The sequence below is a fragment of the Herpailurus yagouaroundi genome, unplaced genomic scaffold (assembly GCF_014898765.1).
Source record: "Herpailurus yagouaroundi ecotype Mexico unplaced genomic scaffold, PumYag 557, whole genome shotgun sequence".
Taxonomy (NCBI): Eukaryota; Metazoa; Chordata; class Mammalia; order Carnivora; family Felidae; genus Herpailurus; species Herpailurus yagouaroundi.
The window spans coordinates 2,345,527-2,367,266 of NW_024412774.1; the positions used below are offsets into that span (position 1 = coordinate 2,345,527).

The 21,740-nt window shown below is 54.2% G+C and overlaps 1 protein-coding gene and 1 long non-coding RNA gene across 2 annotated transcripts in view; both read right to left on the bottom strand.

Moving 5' to 3' along the window:
• Positions 1 to 2,319: 2,319 nt before the first annotated feature.
• Positions 2,320 to 4,965, bottom strand: LOC121023498 (uncharacterized). The gene is made up of 3 exons (XR_005787433.1): positions 4,882 to 4,965; positions 3,829 to 3,906; positions 2,320 to 2,508 (listed from the first exon to the last, which is right to left on the bottom strand). It is a non-coding gene; the product is annotated as an uncharacterized LOC121023498 (long non-coding RNA).
• Positions 4,966 to 5,642: 677 nt separating this feature from the next.
• ZNF444 (zinc finger protein 444) overlaps positions 5,643 to 21,740 on the bottom strand; it is a 31,628-nt gene continuing 15,530 nt past the window's right edge. Inside the window, exons 5-8 of the mRNA XM_040465192.1 lie at positions 21,179 to 21,346; positions 20,632 to 20,690; positions 20,280 to 20,368; positions 5,643 to 5,699 (exon numbers count right to left, since the gene is read on the bottom strand). Of these exons, the coding sequence (XP_040321126.1) occupies positions 5,643 to 5,699; positions 20,280 to 20,368; positions 20,632 to 20,690; positions 21,179 to 21,346 (373 nt within the window). The remainder of the gene's footprint in view (positions 5,700 to 20,279; positions 20,369 to 20,631; positions 20,691 to 21,178; positions 21,347 to 21,740) is intronic.

A 21,740-nucleotide genomic window follows, 5' to 3' on the forward strand; every position in this document is an offset into this window, starting at 1 on the left:
GAAGAAAAGCACTCTGTGGATGGTGGGGCTGGCTGCACAATGGTGTGAATGCCTTTAACGCCACAAAACTGTACCCCTTACATGTGGATACGATGGTAAATTTCATGGTACGTGTATTTCACCACAATTTAAAAAAGTTTTAATTAAAACTTTTTTTTCAGGTACCCAGCTTAGGGCTCGAACTCACAACCCCGAGATCAAGGGTCGCGTGCTGCACCGACTGAGCCAGCAGGGCGCCCCTTGATTAGATATCTTTAAGAAGATACTTGTTTGGGGAACTTGACTAAGGAGGGACCACGGCTGGATGTGTGTCCACCTCCCTCCGACTTACTCAGGTGTGTCCCTCACCTGCCGTCTGTGCACCAGCAACATCTCTGCTCATCAGGACTCCTTTGTCACCAGGACATCTGGAGGGAGATATGCACCTGCAAGGAAAGCCCTCTCCCTCTTTGAGAGCCCACCCCTCCCCTCCCCCTCTACAGACAGCCTCCCAGGTGAAGACCCGTCCAGTGAGTGGCCCTCGGAGGCCACAGCCCTCCAGCCTGGGGGGGGGGGGGGGGGACACAGCAGAGCTGTGCTGAGAGGCTGAGCAGAGCAGTCTCCTCTGGCATGAGCCCTTGCCTTCCCGAGCTGGAGAGAAGAGGAGCAAGGAGTGACGCTGTCTAGGGATGGGTCTCCGACCCCACAGCCGCTCGGGGACAGCGACCTTCATCCTGGACAGCCGGGTGTTGATGGCACTCTGGGAATGAAGCTGTGCCTCCTTAGGGTTGTCAGTGGTGGAAAATTCGGGATGCCCGGCTGAATGGGAATTTCAGGTAAGCCATGAATAATTTTCAGCAGAAGTATGTCCCTTGCAATGGGGATTATCCGAGTATATAATCTATTGCATGCAATACGAGCCCATGTGCTCAACATTAGGACAAGCCCTCTGCGGGGTTCCGAGCCCCTGTCAGTGTGGGTAAAACCCCAGCACCTGGGCAGGACCCCTACCCTTTCTCTCTCACCTTAGAGCTCACAGACTTACCACTCTCTGCCTTGGGGCCATCAGGTCTCATCTCAATCTATCCTTTACTTGTGTTTTTATCTGGTTCCCGAACAAGGCTCATTGTCCCCTGGCCACCCCTCAGCCCCCGGGCCCTAGACGAACCTGACTCCGGGTATCGCCTATTGTCCCCCACTTCCTGAAGCGTCTTCTCCGAGGAGAACCCTTCACCCTCAGCCTCCTCTCTGAATGTCCTTCAGGGCTCTCACCCAACGGGTCCCTGTGCTACTGTCCCCACACCGCCTCTGTCCCCCCCTTTCTGGGGTTTCCCCCCCCCCCCCCCCCCCGTGAGATCTTTGAAGGCAGGGCCTGTGTGCCTTTTTCGTGCCTGGGGCTTGAGACTGTCTCTTGATTCTGCAATTTAAAGTTGCTAAGGGCTTACACTGAGATTTCTGATAGTGCATTGCATCCGGCCAGAGATCCAGGAATCCCGTGTGAGTGATCCCAGCCACGGGGCGCTGCTGAGGAAGGGGCGAATTCAAAGGACAACAGCGACTCAGACGTGCGACCGACCGCCTACCTCCGCCTCTTCCTTTATGTTGTGTTCTTACGGGGGCACGTGCCCCCAGCTCAAGAGGACCGTTCCCCACCTCCCACAGGACTCAGAAGAGCCACGCACAGGTGTGTGAGCCAACACGACAGGTGCTGTGCAGGGACTTTTCTTTAAAAGAAGTGGGTGGGCCGGGACGCCTGGGTGGCTCAGTCGGTTAAGCGCCAACTTCGGCTCGGGTCGTGATCTCACGGTTCGTGGGTTCCAGCCCCACATCAGGCTCTGTGCTGACAGCCTGGAGCCTGCTTGGGATTCTGTGTCTCCCTCTCTCTTTGCCCCTCCCCCGCTCACACTCTGTTTCTCTCTCCTTCAAAAATAAACAAACATGAAAAGAAGCGGGTGGGCCAGGGCGCCTGGGTGGCTCAGTTGGTTGAGCATAGGACTCCTGATTTTGGCTCAGGTCATGACCCTGGGGTTCATGAGGGGATTGAGCCCCACATCGTACTCTGCGCTAGGCACGGAGCCTGCTTGGGACTCTCTCTTACTTCTCTCTCTCTTTCTGTCTCTGCAACCCCCACCTCATATGGGCTCTCTCTAAAAAAACAAAACCAAACCAAAAAACGCACCAAAATGAAAACAAATGAAAGAATACAATCACTTTACACGGACTACGGAAATATTCCCTGATTACATTAACCAAATGGTTCCAGAATTATTCTTGAGCTTGTTAACAATGCCCAGGAAAAATCAGTGAAACCCGAGACAGTCTGGGAACTTTTGAGGGAAATTCTGCCAACACTCCAAATTTTCTACATAGGATTTGGGGACTTAATTTCAAGATCCTAGTCTCAGTGGAGGGAGCTAGAGGGGGGCTCAGGAGGAGCTGGAGAGAAGGATGCAGAGGAGAGGTGTGGAGCCATCTAAGACTGCAGGACCTCTCCCTCCCTGGGAGCTTTCTTGCTGAGCTCGCCCGGGTCTGTGGGAGAGAAAGAGGCAAATTTTGAATAGTTCTGTTCACTGCCATCACCCAAACCAGGTCCTCGAGGCTGGGGATGAGGAGTTTGGCTGCGGTTCGTTCCATATCCCATCGCCTTCCCTGTTCGCTGTCCCTCCTCTCTTGGCATCTACCCACAGATTTCGCTTTTCCTCCCCATTTAAGATGGCACGTGATGGTGGCGGGTGTTTTCGAGAGCCAGAGGGCTGCGAAGGTTGGCGTGGGGCTTAGAGGGTTGAGGAGGTCTGTCACGAGCAATGTCGGTAAGATGCGCAATCAGCGCTTTCCAGAGGGGCTAGCACAGCTGGGATGAAGGTATGCTGTTCGTTTCCAGAAACAGGGCTGGGGTTGAAGGAACGGGGGCGAAGTCCAGCCGGAGGAAGGCAGGAGAAAGCGGACCTTGATCGTTGACTTGGGTCGTGGTTGGGTGGGAAGCCAGCACTTGGATAATTTAATCCATTCCTTTAACAAGTATCTTCCAAGAGCCTACCCCGTATCATCCATCATCGTCCCCTGCACTAGGCAGCGAGCAAGACAGAGAAGGTCCCTGCTCACGTGGAGCTTAGATTTTATCGGGAGATGACAGAGAACAAGCAGAGAAATGTGCAAACCAAAGACGAGGTGCATCCTGGCAAACGTTACTATGAAAATAAGAGAAGATGACAAAAATGGAGGGAAGGTAGGTTTACGTCAGATACAAAGGTCAGGGGCAGGCCCTACGGTGGAGGAGTTGGCTCAAACGGTGTCTGCGAGAGGCGAAGGACGCAGCCATGCAAAGCTCTAGAGACAGAACATTCCAGACTGAGGCAGCAGCTGGGGCAAAGGTCCTCGAGGGAAATGGACCCTGTGTTCTGAGGAAACCGGGATTCAGAACGGGAGTCGAAGGACACGCCTGATCATGAATGCAGATGAGCACAGGGTCCAGAGGGAGTTGAAAGGTCGGAAATAAAGATCTTACTCCAGACACAGGTCAGAGCCAGAGGTGACCCATGGGGTCCAAGTGAGGGCTTGAGGTGAGTGTTGCAGCAAAGGCCTGGGGGTGGTTTTAGGGCAGATCAAAGTTTGGGAGTGGGGTCATGCCTGGAAAAGCGCCAGGTTGTGGGGAAATATCTGGGGTTGGCTGGGAAATTCGTGTTGGGCCGAGAGGCAGGGAGGGAGGCGAAGGAGCACAGAGGGAGGGAACCGTCATGGCCGCGATGGGTGTTCAGAGTTGACCCTCAAAGCTCCTTTGGCCATTTCTCCTGTCCCTGTCTCCTGTCCCCGTCTGTGTCTCTTTCTCTCCTTCGTATCTCCCATGCTTACCTGCCGTCTCTGGTTTGGCCAAGGTCTCCCTCGGACTCCTCTTGGTGGCCTGCTGAGGGTGGGGATTGGGGAACCCGTCTAGGAACAAAACCAGTTCAGGGCTTTGTACCAAGTGACTTATTTCCTGGGAATTTCCTGCAGCTCTCTTATTCCCTGGGAATCTCTCGGTACCTTGGGGTACCCGTTCAGGGTCATTTTCTCCAGCCCGGGGATACTTGGGAATGTGTGGGGACACCTGTGGCCCGAACACCGAACCATCGGCACCAAATACCAACAGGGCCACCAGCGAGGAACCAGCCCTTGATATGCCTCTATGGCCTGGCAGGTGACAACAATGAGACTCAGTTCAGGTCACACGCTGCGTTCACAGTGTGCCTGTCCAGGTGTCTGAACCCCCGTGCACACCCTTCAGATGAGGGTGGGGCAGAGCGGGGAGTCTCAGAGACGGGACGCGGCCCAGCGAGCAGACGAGGTAACAGCACCAGGGATGTGCAAGGACAAAGTGAATGTGGATCTTGCAGGGAGAGAATATTAAAAATGGCAACCATAGGGGCCCCCCGGCTGGCTCAGTCGGTTAAGCGTCCGACTCTTGGTTTCGGCTCAGGTTATGATCTCATGGTTCGTGATACCGAACCCCGAATCAAGCTCCACACTGACAGTGTGGAGCCTGCCTGGGATTCTCTCTCTTCCTCTCTCTCTCTGCCCCTCTCCCCCACTCTCTCTCTCTCTCTCAAAAATATTTAAAACAAATAAATAAAAATTTAAAAATAGATAGATAATTAAACCAACGTGGCAACTGTGACTCCTTTAGTCTCCATCACATCCCAGACTGTTACCTGCCTTCTGTCGGCGAGCCACACAACAGAGCCGTTGGGCCTTTCCACGGATACGTTCTGCAGGTGGACGTATTTGAGGCTGGAAAGAATCGCCCTTCCCTGAGCTCCCCCAACCAGTAAGTGGCAGAGCGAGGGACGGAGCCCACACCTGCCAGTTTCCAAAGCCAGCCGCGGGCAGGCAAGGGGGGTGGTGGAGACCAATGCCCCACGCGCTCACCATGGCCTTCCACAGGTCCGGGACCTCCAGGGCTGTCTTCTTCCCGCTGCTGCGGTCCCTGCTCTGAAGAAGGTGGAGCTCGGGGGGGGGGGGGGGGGGGGAGAACAGGACCCATGGATCTGTGAAATGGCAACGTAACGGGGAATCCAGCAATCCTGTTAGGTTACTCCCTTGATGGAGCACCGCCACCAAATCTCGGGACGGCGTGCATTTGGCAGGTGAGAAGTGGAGATGGCTGCCTGGAGTTACTACACCGCTAAGTGGCAGAACTGGGTTCTGAACCCGCCTGTGTCTGGATCCAAACCTCAAGTCCTTCCTGCTTTCATACGGTCCTGGGAGCCTGGGTTTTCCTGGACCACTGAGCGGCCCTGCCTTGAGCATCACAGGGACGTGGCGGCTGGAATTGTCCCCGAGCCCCGTACACAAGTGCACGGTGAGGAAGAACCAGGGGAGACGGGGAGCCAGTGATGGAGGAACATAAGTATGCGCTGGGGATTGTTCCCGTTCGTCTAATCCGCACAACGTCCGCGTGAGGCAGGGGACCAGCACGACGCCCACTGTCACAGGTGAGGAAACCAAGGCGTCCAGAGAATTAGGCGGGGATGTGAACACAGTGCCCGTGGCCCACACGCCCATCCCTCTGCTACACTAACTCTTGAGACGGGTCTGGAAATAAAACCCGTGGACCCCAGTGAATGTGAGTCGAGGGTCTTCCCGGGCTCACTGAGCCTGGCCGCTGGCGGGGGCAGCCCTCAGCAGGCTCACTCACCGGGACCCAGGAGGTAGCCGGCACTGTTGAGGGTCCAGCCTCCTCGGCCCTAGACAGAGACGGAGAGAGCGAGACTCAGACGGGCAGAAAGGGTGGCAGGCAGCCCTCAGCCCTGGGGTCACATGCACCAGCCGCCACGGTCCCGCGAGCCTGGCAAGTGGGTTCACGGAACCCACATTTCACGAGCGTGGAAATCGGAGGCTTCCTGAAGCACAGCAACTCGGAATGGGAAGGGGCTTTAAAGAGCACTGCCGTGGGGCGCCTGAGTGGCTCAGTCGGTTAAGCGTCCGACTTCGGCTCAGGTCACGATCTCGCGGTTGGTGAGTTTGACCCCCGCGTCGGGCTCTGTGCTGACTGCTCAGAGCCTGGAGCCTGTTTCAGATTCTGTGTCTCCCTCTCTCTCTGACCCTCCCCCGTTCATGCTCTGTCTCTCTCTGTCTCAAAAATAAATAAATGTTAAAAAAAAAATTAAAAAAAAAAAAGAGCACTGCCGTAAACCTTTCCACGCCATCACAAACCGCACAACACGCGCGTGTGCGCACGAGTGCGGGATCGAACCAGGCTGCGTCGCTGGGTGGTTTTAGCCACGTTGCTGCGTCCCTCTGATAATTACAACGGCCGACATTAATTGTGGGTTTACTACCTGCCAGCGTCCGTTCCAAGCAGGACTGGACACACGATTTAGGGGGCTCAGAACAACGTGAAAACATGGGGCCCTCTTGCTCAGAGGCGATTAAGGGTTTTGAGACGGCCGCAGCGAGCGTGGGCGCCTCCTGGGGGGCGCACGCCCACATCCCACCCTGGTTCCAAGCCCTTGACGTGGTTACCACCTGGTGCCCACGACGCCCCGAGTCAGGCTGAAACTCTGGTTTGCTTCATTTAGTGAAACTTGCATTAAGAGGTCTGCCAGCTTGCTTAAATCAAGCCAGGAAGCAGCTAGAGCTGGCCCGCAAACCCAGGCGGATTTCAGACTTCACGGCCACGTGTACACAATACTCACGCCTCTGTTTTCCCTCCTGCAAAGTGGGGAGTCACGAGGCCCAATTGCCGGATGGAAGTGGTGTAGCCCGGGTTCCCGGGGCCGGGAGAACACGCACACCCACCGACCCTCATCAGACCTGCCTGGCACCTCGGTCAGAGGGTCACCGTCGGCCCCCTCGTGACACAAGAGCCAGGGACGCTCCAAGACACTGGAGCGCCAAGCCTGGGCCCTCTGGACTGGGCAGTGCACTAGCTAATGAGCCTGAGACCCAGGAGCTCAGTTAGCCCTCGAGGTGCTGGGATCTCACAAAGCACTTGGGGGACAGAGATCAACTAGGCACCTTGTCAGGAGGTGTGCAGCTAAAAGGAGAGAGCCAGGATTCCAAACTCCACGGGGGTCTCTGGTCTCCGCAGCCCCTACTCCCAGTCAGGACCCGGACCAGGGGCCGGCATCAGGCTCCTCAAGAAACCAGAGGGGCGGGACGCAGCCCCTGCTGACAACTTGGAATGGCAGGGAGCTGTGCCTTTGAAGGCATCTTTTTGTACCTCTGGGCCATGCTAATCCTCTGGACGTTTGTGCTTCCTGACCTCTGGGTCGTGGGTTCGACAGATCCCCCACCCAGGGCCAAGGACCCCCCACAGCCCGTGGCTCGTGGCTGGGCTGGGAAAATTAGAAAACTCTTCTAGGAGGGCAGTGACGGGGGTGGGGGTGCCGTAGGTGCAGACGGCTGCCGCGGGGTCCCACCTGGTGGACGGGTGCGGAGGCGGGGGTCACCGCCAGGCTGAGCAAGACGGCCAGGAGGAGGACCAGACAGACAGAGGGAGCCATCTGAGGGCTGGAAGGGTGGGCGCTCGGACCTCCAGGACACTGTCGAGAGAGTGGTGAGTGTATTTGTTCACTTCTAGTTTCATTAGTATAATTGCTGTTCAAGAAATTTCGTGTCTTTGGGGCGCCTGGGTGGCTCAGTGGGTTAAACGTCCGACTTCAGCTCAGGTCATGATCTCACGGTTCGTGAGCTTGAGCCCCGCGTGGGGCTCTGTGCTGACAGCTCGGAGCCTGGAGCCCGCTTCGGATTCTGTGTCTCCCTCTCTCTCTGCCCCTCCCCTGCTCATGCTCTGTCTCTCTCTCTCAAAAATAAGTAAACATTAAAAAAAATTTTAATTAAAAAAAATTCCCTGCCTTTAACATGTACATCCGGAGGAATTCGTACACAGGAATACACCCAAGATATGCGGGAGTCATATCCATCACCCTCAAAAATCTCCTAGCATTTTTTTGATTGTTTCAGTTTCTTGTTTGTTTCGTTAACACGAGATCTGTCCCGACATACTTTTTTTTCTCTCAGTCTTACTGAGATACAACGGACATCCAGCACCGTGAGTAAGGTATGCAGATAGCGGCTTCACACATATACACGGCCAAGAGGGTCACCTTGTAAGTCTGGTTAACAGCATCTGGTACTTCGTACAGGTGGGAAAAAATGATGTTCCCTTCGTGGTGAGAATTTTCAGCATCTACTCTCTCTCTCTCTGGGCACCTTTCAAATACACCACACGGCAGCGTCCACGACAGCCGGGAGCCATCCATCACATCCCCAGGACTACGGGTCCTACACGGGGTCCTACACGGGCCCCAGCCCCGCCTCTGGTGAGCCACCCATCTGATCTCTTTCCCTGAGTGGGTTTGGGTGTTTTTCTCACAGTCCACACATAAGTGAGGTCATATTCATCTTCCTCTGTCTGACTTTTAACAAACTATAAAGTGCCCAACACCATCGAAGGTTAACCTCTGTGTCTTTCTGCCTTAAATATACGACAGAAAAATAAAACCAAGGCTTCTGAGTTCCTTGCTGGTTTTTCTGGTGGGGCTCCATTTTGGAACGCTTTTGTTTAAGTAAAAAAAAAAAAAAAAAAAAAAAAACACAAAAAAACGAGAGTTGGTTGAGGGAAAGGGCCGAAGGAGGCAGGTAAACAGTAGGATACTGGGCGCATAACCGCAGAGCCCCACGGTGCAGGAGTGACCAAACTTTAAGAGTCACAGAGGCGTGAGCCCCTCTCCATCCTTCCGGACCCCTGGTTGCCATCCCCCCTCCCCCCTCCGCTTACCTCACTGGTGTTGGCAGGTTCCCCCAGCTCTCTCGGGGTCCAGCTCCTCCACATCCTCCACGGCAGCTTTTATGCCTCCCGAGGAGAAAGGAGGCGGGCAGGGCAGGGGAGAGGGAGGGAGTCAGCAATTAGGGGGGAAGACAGGAGAGAGTGCCAAGGCTGGAGGAGGGGTGAGGCTTCGCGGACACCAGGGGCTTTTATGAGCTGAGCTCAGAACGGGGTGCTTCCCGCAGGGAAGTGTTTCTGTGCCTCACCTCAGTTTCCCCCGCAGACCCTCTAATCCGATGTGTACATGACCCTTCCTCCTCCCCTCCTGCCCCTCTCAGGTGTGATTTGCGCTTCAAGCTCTGTGTTTACTCGAGCAATCCCCCCGGCCTGGATCTGCCCAGGCCAGGCCTGTCTGGGCCCCTGCACCCCACCTCTACCCACGACCCCACAGCACTGGGCTCCCTTCAGTCCCTCCTGCTCGTCTGCTTCTCCCTTGTATCATGCACCTTGTCCGTGTGTTTCCTTCATTGTTATGCGTTCCCCCCCCCCCCCTGGAAAATAGGCTTGGTGAGGGGTGGGAAGGCGCCTTGCTCACTGGGGGGCATCTGCCCACAGGCTTTCTTTCTTTTTTCTTTCTTTCTTTCTTTTTTTTTTGCTCATCATGACTTGGGGGTTACTTCTGTGTGATCTCCCTCTCTGTTTCTGTTCTTTTTTTAAACCTGTCTTTTTGTTTCTCTCCCTCTTTGCCCCAGAGATCAGCAGGTTTCCAGGGGAAGGAGCCCTGGCATCAGGGAAGGGCATGCACCCCTGGCTTTGCCCTCTGCCCCCTGGAAGTCCTGGTCCTCACCAGACACGGTTTCCCCATCTGTACCATGCAGAGCTGGGGTCCATCGGTACCTTCTTTCCATCTCACATCAACACCCCCCCCCCCCCCCACAGAAGGGACCTTCCTCATCTCAGTTATAAAATGAAGTCCCTGGGGGACGCCGGGGTGGCTCATTCGGTTGAGCCTCCGACTTCAGCTCAGGTCATGGTTTGTGAGTTTGAGCCCCACGTCCAGCTCTGTGCTGACAGCTCAGAGCCTGGAGCCTGCTTTGGACTCTGTGTCTCCCTCTCTCTCTGCCCCTGCCCCACTCACGCTCTGTCTCCCTCTCTCTCAAAAATAAAAATGAACCTTAAAAAAAAAAGAACGTTAAAAATAAATAAATAAAATGAAAACCCTGGACCATGGGTAGAATGAGAGCAAGAAAGAGGACCACTGGACCACATGGACTGTTTGGTCCCATTTTCATTTCCGGGCATCCAGGCATCCGTGGGTCTCTTCTGGAGGAGGAGGGGAGGAAGTGACAGGAAGGTGTAAATGGCTTTGCTGGGAAAGAGGGTGAAGAAGGAGGGGTGTTGCTCACAGAGGAGGGAGAGAAAGACAGACGTTGCTGGAAACCCAGACGTGGTTACCTGGAGACCGATGAAGAGTCAGAGGACAGAGACCTCGCTTCCTCATTAACCGGGTCTGGAGAAATAAATGGAGTCCAAATCTCATGCAAAACAAAACCAAGGTGTGTGGGAGGAATGTCACTTTCTTTGCACTTCTGCGGCTGAGCCTGCTGTCGCGAGTCTGCACCCCTCTTAGCAACTTGGAAACGTGGGCACTGCAGTTTCCCGTTCGACCTTTCTTTGCTGCTATTGGTGATGAGTCTGCTGGGTTTTATCTGAACATCCACAGCCTCGCTAAGTGTCCCAGTGCTGTGGAGAATGCTAACACATGCCTGCCCCTCGCAGGTGACGGGAGACTGGGGTCGAAACTTATCCTTCCTTCCAAAGATGGGTATTGGGTGCCTAACTGTACTCTGTCCCTGCCCACAACCCAGTGAGCCAATGACCCAATTATTCCGGCTAGCAAAAGCAGAAAAGATACTTGCTGGAGCTTCTGGGAACAAAACAAAACAAAAAAAATCTTCCTTTTTTAATGTTTTATTTTGAAATAATTTTAGACTTCCATGAAAGTTGTCCAAATCATTCCCCAGTACTCAGACTCTCCAAATGTTTACATTTTTCTGCATTTGATTTCTCTGATACACCCTCCCCCACCCCGTCTGCCTCTCTCCTTTCCGCATATGCACATATAAATATTCTGAACTGTTTGAGAATAAGTCACAAACATTATATTCTCTCAGTCCTAAATTCTTCCGCACGTCTTCCTAAAAACAAGGAGATTCTTGGGGCGCCTGGGTGGCTCAGTTGGTTAAGCGTCCAACTCTTAATTTCAGCTCAGATCCCGATCTCATGGTTCATGACTTCGAGCCCCGCATCGGGCTCAGTGCCGACAGCATGGAGCCTGCTTGGGATTTTCTCTCTCCCTCTCTCTCTGCCCATCCTCTGCTCACTCGCCCTCTCTCAAAAATAAATAAGCTTGAGAAAAGAACATTCTTTGACATAACCACAGTAAGACTGTCAACATTGTAGAATGAATGTTGACACCCTACTAGTACCTAAGCTACAGACCTTACTAATATTTCACCAATTGTCCTAATGGCTTTTATAGCAAAACAAACAAAGAAAAAACAAAACAAAAAAAAGCAAAAGAAACACCTCCACCCCATGCCTCTTTGTTGGTCCCCTTTACAGCTAAAGATTGTCTCTACTTTATCTTTCATGACCTTGATGTTTTCCTTGAAATTTTGGTGAGAGTACCAGTGAAATATTTTGTGGAATGCTTCTCAATTTGGGTTTGTCTGACACTTTCTCGTGTTTGGGTTGTGCATGTTGTGCAGGAGAGTCACAAAAGTGATTGGGGTGGTGTTGTATAAATTATGTCCTCCTGGGTGCATCTGGCCATGGGAGCTTGGGACATCAGTTCATCCTGCTCCTGGTCAATCGCCTGGTTAAGGCGGTGTTGGCCAGATCTCTCCACTGCGAAGTTACTTTTTGTCCCTTTGTAATTGATCACTGTCTTGTGGGGACATACTTGGAGATGACGTAAGTGTGTTTTCTCAGTCTTTCGAGAGAATTTCTGGAAGCGTATCTCTAAATAGATATGTATTCCTCTGTATCTCTTCCTTGAAAAGAAGCCCAAAGCCCCAGGAGATGTTTGGTCACCAGGTCACCATGAGGGGGAACAAAATGCAGGATTGGAACTGAAACACAGAAGGCAGGACGGGAAGACAGAGAAACTGAATGAGGACAACACTGAGAAACTGAGTCTCCCAGATCTGAAAACTCACCCCATTCTTGCATTTCCAATTATGTGCTCCTATGCTGTCATTAAGCCAATTTGAGTTGATTTTTTTTTTAATTTTAGAGAAAGAGAGACGGTGTGAATGGGGAAGAGGGGAGAGAGAGGAGAGAGAGAGGGAGAGAGAGAGAGAGAGAGAGAGAGAGAGAGAGAGAGAGAGAGAATCACAAGCAGGCTCCGTGCTCAGTGTGGAGCCTGACACAGGGCTTGATCCCATGACTCTGGGATCATGATCTGAGATGAAACCAAGAGTCAGACACTCGACTGACTGAGCCACCCAAGCTCCCGAGTTGGATTTTTAAAAGAACAGCTTTATTGAGGTATGCGGATGTACAAAGAACTGCACATATTGCTAAGTTTAGACACAGACCAGGGCCCGTGGCGCCATCACCACAATCCAGGTAACAGACACACCAGCATCTCCTGGAGTCTCCTGTGTCCCTTTGTGTTGGGTCTTGCGCGCGCGCATGTGTGTGTGTGTGTATGTGTAAGAACACTTAACATGAAGTCTGCCCCCCTAGCAAATCTTGACGTGGGCAAGGCAGTTGTACGGCAGATCTCACAGCATCTAGAGCAACTGAGAGTCTTCCCCGACCGCGAGTTACTGTTACTACAGAAGGTAAACGGGAGAGTTCACAAGCATGTCAGAATCAAACAACAGCCAACAGGGCCGAGAAAAAAATTGAAAGGGAAATCAAAAAATGTCTTGAGGGGCGCCTGGGTGGCTCAGCTGGTTGAGCGTCAGACTTCAGCTCAGGTCACGGTCTCAGGGTTCATGAGTTCGAGCCCTACATCGGGCGCTGTGCTGTGCTTGGGATCTCTCTCCATCTCTCTGCCCCTCTCCCACTCTCACACACTCATTCTCTCTCCTTCTCTCTCTCAAAATAAATAAATTAAAAAAAAAATGTCTTGAGTTAGGCTAGAGGACTTGGATTTCTAGAACTTGTGGGGAACACTTCCCGAGAGACCAAACCTCCCATCTCCACCATTGCATCCCAGTGTTCTTGGGGTGGGCGTGTGAGGTCGAGATGTCAACGGTGGCTCATCCTCAGTGCTCTGGTCTGAAGGGTGGAAGAACACGGACACTGGCGACTATGAGCTGCGGGCACTTGAATCCTTACTCCCACCCCTACTCTCTACACACACATTCTGCTTCTGCTGGGAACACTCATCAACATCCAAATAACTGACTGCACACACCATTTCTTTTCCATCAAGTACCAGAGAAACGGAGGAAGATTCAGCCTGCCCCCAACTAAAAGTATATTTGAGGGTCTAAAGGATGAAGGCTGTGAACTGAGAGAGTTGAGAAAAAATAGGGAATTAGAGATGGTGGATAGATAGATAGACAAAACAGAAGAAAAAGATGCAGAGGGTCAGTGAGAATATTTGCATCTAAGATTAGATTCATGCTGTTCCTCAGAGCTAAGGGAATGGAACAAACATTTGCAGAACAATGCTAAGTGGATGATAAAAATAATAGCTTCTGATTCAGACCTTTATTCTGCCAGGGATAGAGTGTCTTTATATGGGTTATCTCATTGAATCTGAAAAATAGCCCTATAAAATGGGTAGTATTGTGATCTCATGTATTTTATTTTTATTTATTTTTTAATGTTTATTTATTTATTTATTTATTTATTTATTTATTTATTGAGAGAGAGAGAGAGAGAGAGAGAGAGAGAGAGAGAGAGAGAGAATCCCAAGCAGGCTCCACAATCAGCACAGAGCCCAACTTAGTGCTCGATCCCACAACCCCGGGATCATGACTTGAGTCTAAGTCAAGAGTCGGACACTCAACTGACTGAGCCACCCAAGTGCTCCTGCCTTGTGTTCTCATTTTAGAGGGGGAGATGTAGGTTCTGAGAGTGGAAATAACATGGCCAAGATCACATACCTCCCAGGGGACAGGGGCAAGCTTGGTCTTTGGCCGGCACTCCTCACCGCTGCATTAGGCATGCGTTCAATCACATGAAGCAGGCAGTGACCATCGCAGTACCTCAATGCTCCTACACACGTCCAATTCTTGAGTCTCAAACCCTACAAGGCAACTCCATCAAAAGCTGTGTACGTTTTGAGATTCTGGACGTATGTTTCCAAGTTGTCCTTCAGCAAGAGTGTACCAGTTTCTGGTTCCACAGAGCCACAGAAAGGTACCATGTCGTCGGAGAGAGTGACAACGGTCAGGAGAAGTTACCGGGAGGGCTGGGAAGCCCTAGGCCCTGTTGGTGCGGGAGAAAGACCTACCTGAGTTACTGAACCAGAATTCATTGAATTCTCAGATTTTTAAACGGGGTTGGGCTGGTGAAGCGGTAATCGTGATGTCAGAAGGATCAGGCACAGCCCCTGTGGCCAGAGCGGACTCCCCCAACAATGTTTCTGTGCAAAGCTGAGGAGAGCCAGAATGGAGTGGGGCCAGTGGCCGTCAGGTGGGGGTGGTGCGGCTGACTCATGGGCCAGAGTCACCAGAAGTGGAAGGGCGTCCTGGGGTTGGGCGGATGACAAAGGTGGTGATGGGGAAAGACAGAACGAGTGGATATCAAATGGTGAAAATTTGAAGAGTCAAGAGGCGGCAACCTGTCTGGATTCTGAATCCGAGGGCGCGTGGAGAATGGTACAGAGATGGTTATGTGGGCGGCGATGGGTTCCTTCATGTTGGTGGGGTGGGCCGTATCTTTCTAGTTTCTGCTTTCCTCGTAGGTGCACAGATAATATTAGTAGAATATTGAAAAGGGGGTAGTGTCCCGCCAAGGATGGACAGAAAGGGCGAGCATTCTGCTGTTGGCTCTGTCTGGAATGCCCCCGCCAGATATCGCGTGGGTGAGTCCCTTCCTTCAGAGTCTGCAACACAGCAGACTGAAAGAGGGTAAATAAAATAAAATGAAAGAAAAGATCATAATGAAGAGACGGGGTGAGACCTTGGCACACGCACGGCAGGCTACTCTTTCCTGTTGGTTAACTCTGGTCACCATGAGGTTCGGGGAGGTGCTGTAATGTGGAGGGATTGTTACGCATCATCACGGAGACAGGTACACGTGAATGTCTTTGGATTTTACCCCTGTGGAGTGAGGCAGGCTCTAAAAACCCATAAAACCACTCATAAAAGTCTCCTAAGGTTTACAAATTTAGACCCATGTTTGTCTTTTCAATCTTACCAAAGAAATCCCCTCACAGACGTACAATAAAAGTGAAAAGGGGGTCCTCGTACAGTTCAAAAACAATTTTGCATGGAAGCTTTACTTCTCCTTCCCATCCAAGGAGGTAAAAACGAGCTTGGGGGAGTTGGGTGCATGCTTCTTTCCTCCTCCAGGTCAGCTTTGAGCACCCACCTCTGTCCATTGTGCCGAATATTCAAAATGTTCTTCGTTTCTTTATTATCTTGGACCCAAATTAGGGAATTGCAATTAATCCTCTAAAGGACATAGGCATGCTATTGTTTGGGGTTGGGAACCTGAGTTAGGATTAAGACCCCACTCCCTTTACTGTCCATAACCCCAAGATCTGTGTTGTTCCAACACTCCTGGGTTCTCCACTCGTGTGTCCACTTAACCCCCGGGGAAAAGAAGGACTCAGTCATTTGCCTCGAGTCTCTCAGACATCTTCACGTCTCACTGATCTGCCACGCAGTTGTGGGAGAGTCACGACAGATCTCTGGATCTCCGTTGCTTTACTGGTAAACTGAGGGATCAGGTCAGATGTCGTAAAGGGGTAACCCCGATCAGACCCTCTTCGGGTTCCTCTGCGGTGTTTCTGACAAATCGCAAGCCGAGCCACCGGCGTGGAGAGTTCAGGAATTTCAAGTCCAGACCTGATCTCTGGCTTCTCGCGATGTGTCAGGGGGTCTGTACACCCCCAGATGGCAGCCACAGGCCAGGGCTGAGTGGCAGCTCTTGACAAGGTGAGCTTTCTTTCCAGTTCACTGCAGACCTCACCAGCCCCTACTGTGTACCCCTCCCTCCTTCACCTGTTTCTGCAGTATCTCTGGTTCCCATTATGTCACTTGGGACCTCCTGCCCTAGAAACCCTCCGATGTCCTGGATTAAAAAGATGAATCTGAGACTTTTCCTTGGGCTCTGTGGTGGGAACGGGATATGTGCAGAGGCTTCGAACTGGCTCCCCGCCCTGGAACTCAGCACTTGCTGATATCTTCGTGTCCTGGCCTCTCTCATTCCCTGGGCTGCTCTGTGTTTCTTCGGAGGAAGAAAGGGACGTGGAAAGAGAGCTTTGGAACCGGACGTACCTGGGTTTGAATCCCAGCTCTGCTGCTTCCTAATTAGCCTACTGTCGACTTCTTCATCTTTATTTTTTTTTTAATTTTTTTTTCCAATGTTTATTTATTTTTGGGACAGAGAGAGACAGAGCATGAACGGGGGAGGGGCAGAGAGAGAGGGAGACACAGAATCGGAAACAGGCTCCAGGCTCTGAGCCATCAGCCCAGAGCCCGACGCGGGGCTCGAACTCACGCGAGATCACGCGAGACCTCGCGAGATCATGACCTGAGCCGAAGTCGGGCGCTCAACCGACTGCGCCACCCAGGCGCCCCATGAATTGTTTTATTTTATTTTTTTTTTTAATTTTTTTTCAACGTTTATTTATTTTTTGGGGGACAGAGAGAGACAGAGCATGAACGGGGGAGGGGCAGAGAGAGAGGGAGACACAGAATCGGAAACAGGCTCCAGGCTCGGAGCCATCAGCCCAGAGCCCGACGCGGGGCTCGAACTCACGGACCGCGAGATCGTGACCTGGCTGAAGTCGGACGCTTAACCGACTGCGCCACCCAGGCGCCCCGACTTCTTCATCTTTAGAAATGATTGTTTTTATTATAAAAATAATAATATCTCCACGGAGTTGTTATGAGAGCAATTAAGTATTGAGGACTCTGCATATAAGGCAGGCTGGGAAGGGACCCACTGTGGAAAGGAGCCTTCATCAAACATCATGGTCAGGGGCGTCTGCACGGCTCGGTTGGTTAAGTGTCTGACTCTTGGGTTCAGCTTAGGTCACGATCTTGTGGCTTTGTGGGTTCAAGCCCCGCATTAGGCTCTCTGCTGACAGCAATGCAGAGCCTGCTTGGGATTCTCTCTCCCTCTCTCTGCCCCTTCCCCACTCACGCTGTCTCTGTCTCTCTCAAAATACATAAACTTTAAAAATAACAATCGTATTTACAGTAATCACAGGCACTAACCGGGCTCTAAGTGATGTGCTAAGGACATTGTGCGTCTGACCTCACTGAACCCTCCTGATAACCCTGTGAGATAGGTATTACCTTCACTGAACCAGTGACAAACACAAAGGCTCAGAGAGGTCAAGTAACTTCCCCAAGATTGCACAGACAATAAATAACCACATCCAAACCCAGGCGTTGGGACCCGGGAGCCTATGTGCTCATCCATCATGCAGCCATGCCTGGAAGTGAGAGTCTCCCCTGTTTGTGGGACTGCAGAATAGGGACGTGGTAGGACCCAAGGTCACGAGTGAGGAAGCGGAGGGCGCTTTCGTCTCTCCTGGACCAGACTCACCCCCTCCTGCATGTTGTCTACACTGAGCCTGAGTTGCCGGCTCTCATCTTCTCCCCACCCCCACCCCACCTGTTTTCCACACGACGGCCAAAACAGTGCCCTTAAAACACAAGCAGGATAACGCGGGGCTTGCCCAAAACCTTGCAGCGGCTTCCCAGCGTCCCGAATTGATAATTAACCTCTCACGGCAGCCCGGACGCTCATGGCTCATCCTCCCTTCCTTCCTCGCTCCGGCCACCCTGGCCTCCTGCCCACACCAGGCTCTCTCTGCCCCGGGGGGGCCGTGGCCTGGCTGTGTCCTCTCTCCGTAAGGTCTTCCCCAGGCCTCACCCGAGCCCCTCCTCAGACCTTCCCGACTCTTCCATCTCCACCGTCTGCCCCCAAACGTGCCCTGGACCATCGGAGCGTAAACTCAGCCGGGCAGGGACTCTGCCTGGGCTCTCCTCCTTCCATGGGCCACTTGACGTGGTACCTGGCCACAGTGCGTGCTCATGAACGACTTCTGAGCAAACGGAGGGGTCTTAGCAGAGGGGCTGCACTGCCGGCCCCACCCTTTCCTGCATCCACACCGTCTGCACATGACACTACGACTCCCTCCTTCCCCTCGACCGCGGGCTGGCCTTGCAGCTGGCTCTGGCTGAGAAAAGACGGCGGGAAAGTTGTGCTGGCTTCCAGCCTATGCCCAGGATGCCTTGCCTACCCCCGCTCCTCTGGCTCACCCTCGAAACCCTGCCTCTGCTGTGGGAACGAGCCCAGGTACGTCTGAGAGCGGGCCCCTCGACCGAGACAAGGGTGACCTTGCTTACTGGTGACAGACTCAGGTTTCCTCAGACCCTAACACCGCCTCTTGTTTGCAGCAGGGGTGAGGGGCGTGGGGGAACACCTAGGCTTGGCTCAGAGTTAGGGGTAACGAAAATGAAGGGCACAGCTTTGGGTGTATTTTGGGAGTGAGAGCGGAGTGGATTTGGGGGACCTGTGAGCAGACGAAGAGCACGGCCCTGGGTGCTCCTGGTCACCTCCTCGCACGGCGGTTCAGGAGCAGCGTTGGGTTCGCCCTGCGTGCTGTCCCGTTATGGGGAGGGAGGGGTGCAGCGGCCTCAGGGGAGCCCCCACGGGGACCTACGCACAACAGTCTCCCTCCCTGTCGCTGAAGAAGGAAGCAGGGAAGCCTCCAGAACCACAGCCCAGGCTCTCTCCGGGCTGTGGTGCCCGTGGGTGAGTAAAAGCTTGCAGATAAGGCGGCCTATGGTAAGACGGCTCTAACGTCGCCCAGCCTCGTCCTGGCGGCCTCTGGGGGGCGCGGTGCTGGCTTTTACCTGCTCCCTTCTCTTGAGACGAAGTCTGCGACCCTCACGCCCTCCCTTCTGGGCTCCCCATCACTGTTGGTTTGTGCAAAATCATTTTATTTAGCTCATTTGTGGCTAATGCCAGAGGTCGTAGGGAAGAGGCATTCGAGGGCCAGACTGCGTGGTTAGCGGGTAGCAAGGCTGCTGCGTCCAGACGGGTGATGGACCGCAGGACAGTGAACCGTAACACCCTGGGCTTATACCTGGTCTCCCACACTCAAGAAAGACCTGGCAGGAACAACCTTGGAGCACGTTAACCTGGAAACGGCGGGAGTGGCAGACAGCGGCCTCCAAACGATGGTTGGTCAAACGTGGTTTCGTTACAAGACGACCCTCAGAGAGGATTTATTTTTGAATGCTCTACCGTGATTTTATAAGGAGGCACCGTTGAATTTTGTCCTTATTTCCAAGCCTTGGGCTTTTCCCAACAATGTGGGTGCACCCCTCCCCCACTCTCCAGGGGATGGACATTCACGCCCCCCCCCCCCACTCGGTGCCGCCCCAGCCACATGGAGTGGGTGTGTCTGGTGACCCCCCGGTGACCCCGTCTGCAGCGCTCTGCACCCCCAGCAGCTGGCACGAAGCTTGTTTCAGCCTTCTAGCATGTCCTTCCGGTCGGGGGGCCGCCCCCAGGTCTCGGAGGGAGACTCTGCCCACCTTGGCTGTGGAAGCTGAGGTCAGACGGATGTGCCCCCTGGCGGGCACTGAGGGGAGAACACCTGGGTGCCCATCTCCCCATCTCCTTAGTTGTCTCCTAGGGTGTTCTTCAGTGGCCCCTCCAACCCTAACCAGGACGGAGGCTCACGAGGACACGGGGGGAAGCAGGGGTCCACACCGATGGACACAGTGTGTGTGTGTGTGTGTGTGTGTGTGTGTGTGTGTGTTGGGCGGGGGGTGGGGGGTTGGGGGATGGTTCCCGGAGCAAACCAGGATATAGGGGAGCTTGTCCAAAGGGACGGAGCAGTGTCCGCGCTGCTGGCAGAGGCGGGGAGCCGAGTGACACAGGAGCCTGTCAACGGTCACTGCGTGATGAGTGGGCGCAGGGCACTGGGGTCAGACCGCCCGGTTCACACCCACGGCCATGACCCAGTCGCTTCCCCTTTCGGGGCCTCAGTTTCTCCATCTGTGAACGGGGGTGGCAGCAGCACTTGCCTCGTTGGGTGCGGTGGTAAGGGAGACGGTGGATGTCAGCACGTGACACAGGACTTGCTGTTCGCACCGGAACCCCGTCCTCAGGCCCCGCCCCCACTCCTCAGCTCCCCCTACCGCCCTGCCCTGCTGAGGTCCTCAGACCTCCCCCTACTTCTCCCGCTCCCCCCACTGCCTTGCTGAGGTCCTCAACCCCGCCCATTCCTCAGCTCCCCCTACTGCTCTGCTGAGGTCCTCAGACTCCCCTGCCCACTCCTCACGCTTCCCCTACTCTCTGCTGAGGTCCTCAGACACCCCCCCCCCCCTACCGCCCTGCTTAGGTCCTGCAGCTGCAGACGCTGCTTCTCCAGGCCTCTTTCCTCAGGAGGACAGCGGGCACAGGGACACGGCGCCCTGGCTGTGAGGAGGGCACCGTGACAAAGGTGTGGGCGGGCCGCTCACGCTGACAGTGCTCTGTGTCCGCGTTCACTGACCACTGGACTTCCGACTCACAGGCGGGGGCAGAGACCTCGGAGTACACACTGGACATTCCCAGACGCTGCCAGCCACCCAGACCTGCCTCAGCTGTGGGGACGGTCCTGCCTCACAGGTCTTGGAAGGTGGAGCCAGCCTCTGGCTACAGATGCCCGACAGTCTAGCTGGCCACTTTCCCAGACCCGCTTGCAGCTAGGGCATAGAGTGTGGCCTGGGTCTTGCCGGTCAGATGCACCAGCACCTTCCTAGGGAAGGCACCAGGGTTTGGACCCCAGGACTCTGCACTGAGATGAGGACAAGGGGTGGGGGAGACAGCACCCTGATGAGGTTGCCCAGGGACTGCATTCAACAGTGAGCCGCACCCAGGCCCCTCCTCAACCACCTCTGCGAGGTCCCAGACCCATGGCCCCCGAGCTCATACCCCAACCTCAGCAACAGACTGGATTCCTCTCTTCGCAAACTGGGTTACCCCAGACCTACTGAAACCGGTATTCGGGGGTCCCCATGAATGGGTGGCCTCCCACAATTAACACTCTAGCAATGCCCGTTTAAATCTGCTGCTTACAGATGTGAACGCGGGAGCCCAGAGCGGGTGAGATCTAAGATCACGCGGCCAGGAAGCCACAGACTGATTTCAGAACCCCAGCCTCCAAGGCTCCTCCAAGGCCGGCCTCCGTAAGAGAGCAGTGCGGCGAGCCACACCCAGGCCCTTCGTGGGCCGGATGGAACCCACCTCCCCCTGGTCTCCAGGCGCAAGGACGAGGAAATGGTGCCCACGGCCTCCTGGCGATGGTGGCCTCCTGGCCACAACAGAACCTGGGACTGCGGGGTGCACAACTCAATGACTTTATTACTCTCCATATGCTGAATTGTCTCCGCGGCGCCTCCCAGGAGCAGCCATCTGTCCATCAAACGCCTCCGGCCGCAGAGAGGAGCAAGGCCAAGGAGCCAACTAGCAGAGCCCGACCTCCTGTGGGAACCACTGGCCCCTTCCCGTCCTCTCCCCCCCTCCCCCAGACGGGGAGGGGTCTCCCTCCTTCGGCCCTCCTCCGGATCCAGGCTCCACTTCTGGGCTCCTGGGCCTCGGGCGTCCTTCCCGCCAGGGCGGGAGGCAGGTGCGGAGGGAAGGGGAGGCGGGGCCTGTGGGCGCACCGAGTAGGGTGGGAGGGGCTGGGAGGGCTTTGAAGCCGTAACACGAAAGTGGGGAGGGGGCAGAGAGAGCAAAAGGACAACGTGAGAGCCCGGGCCGGCAGAGGAGCCGGCGCAGGCACCGGAGGGGGGCTGCGGGCCCGGGC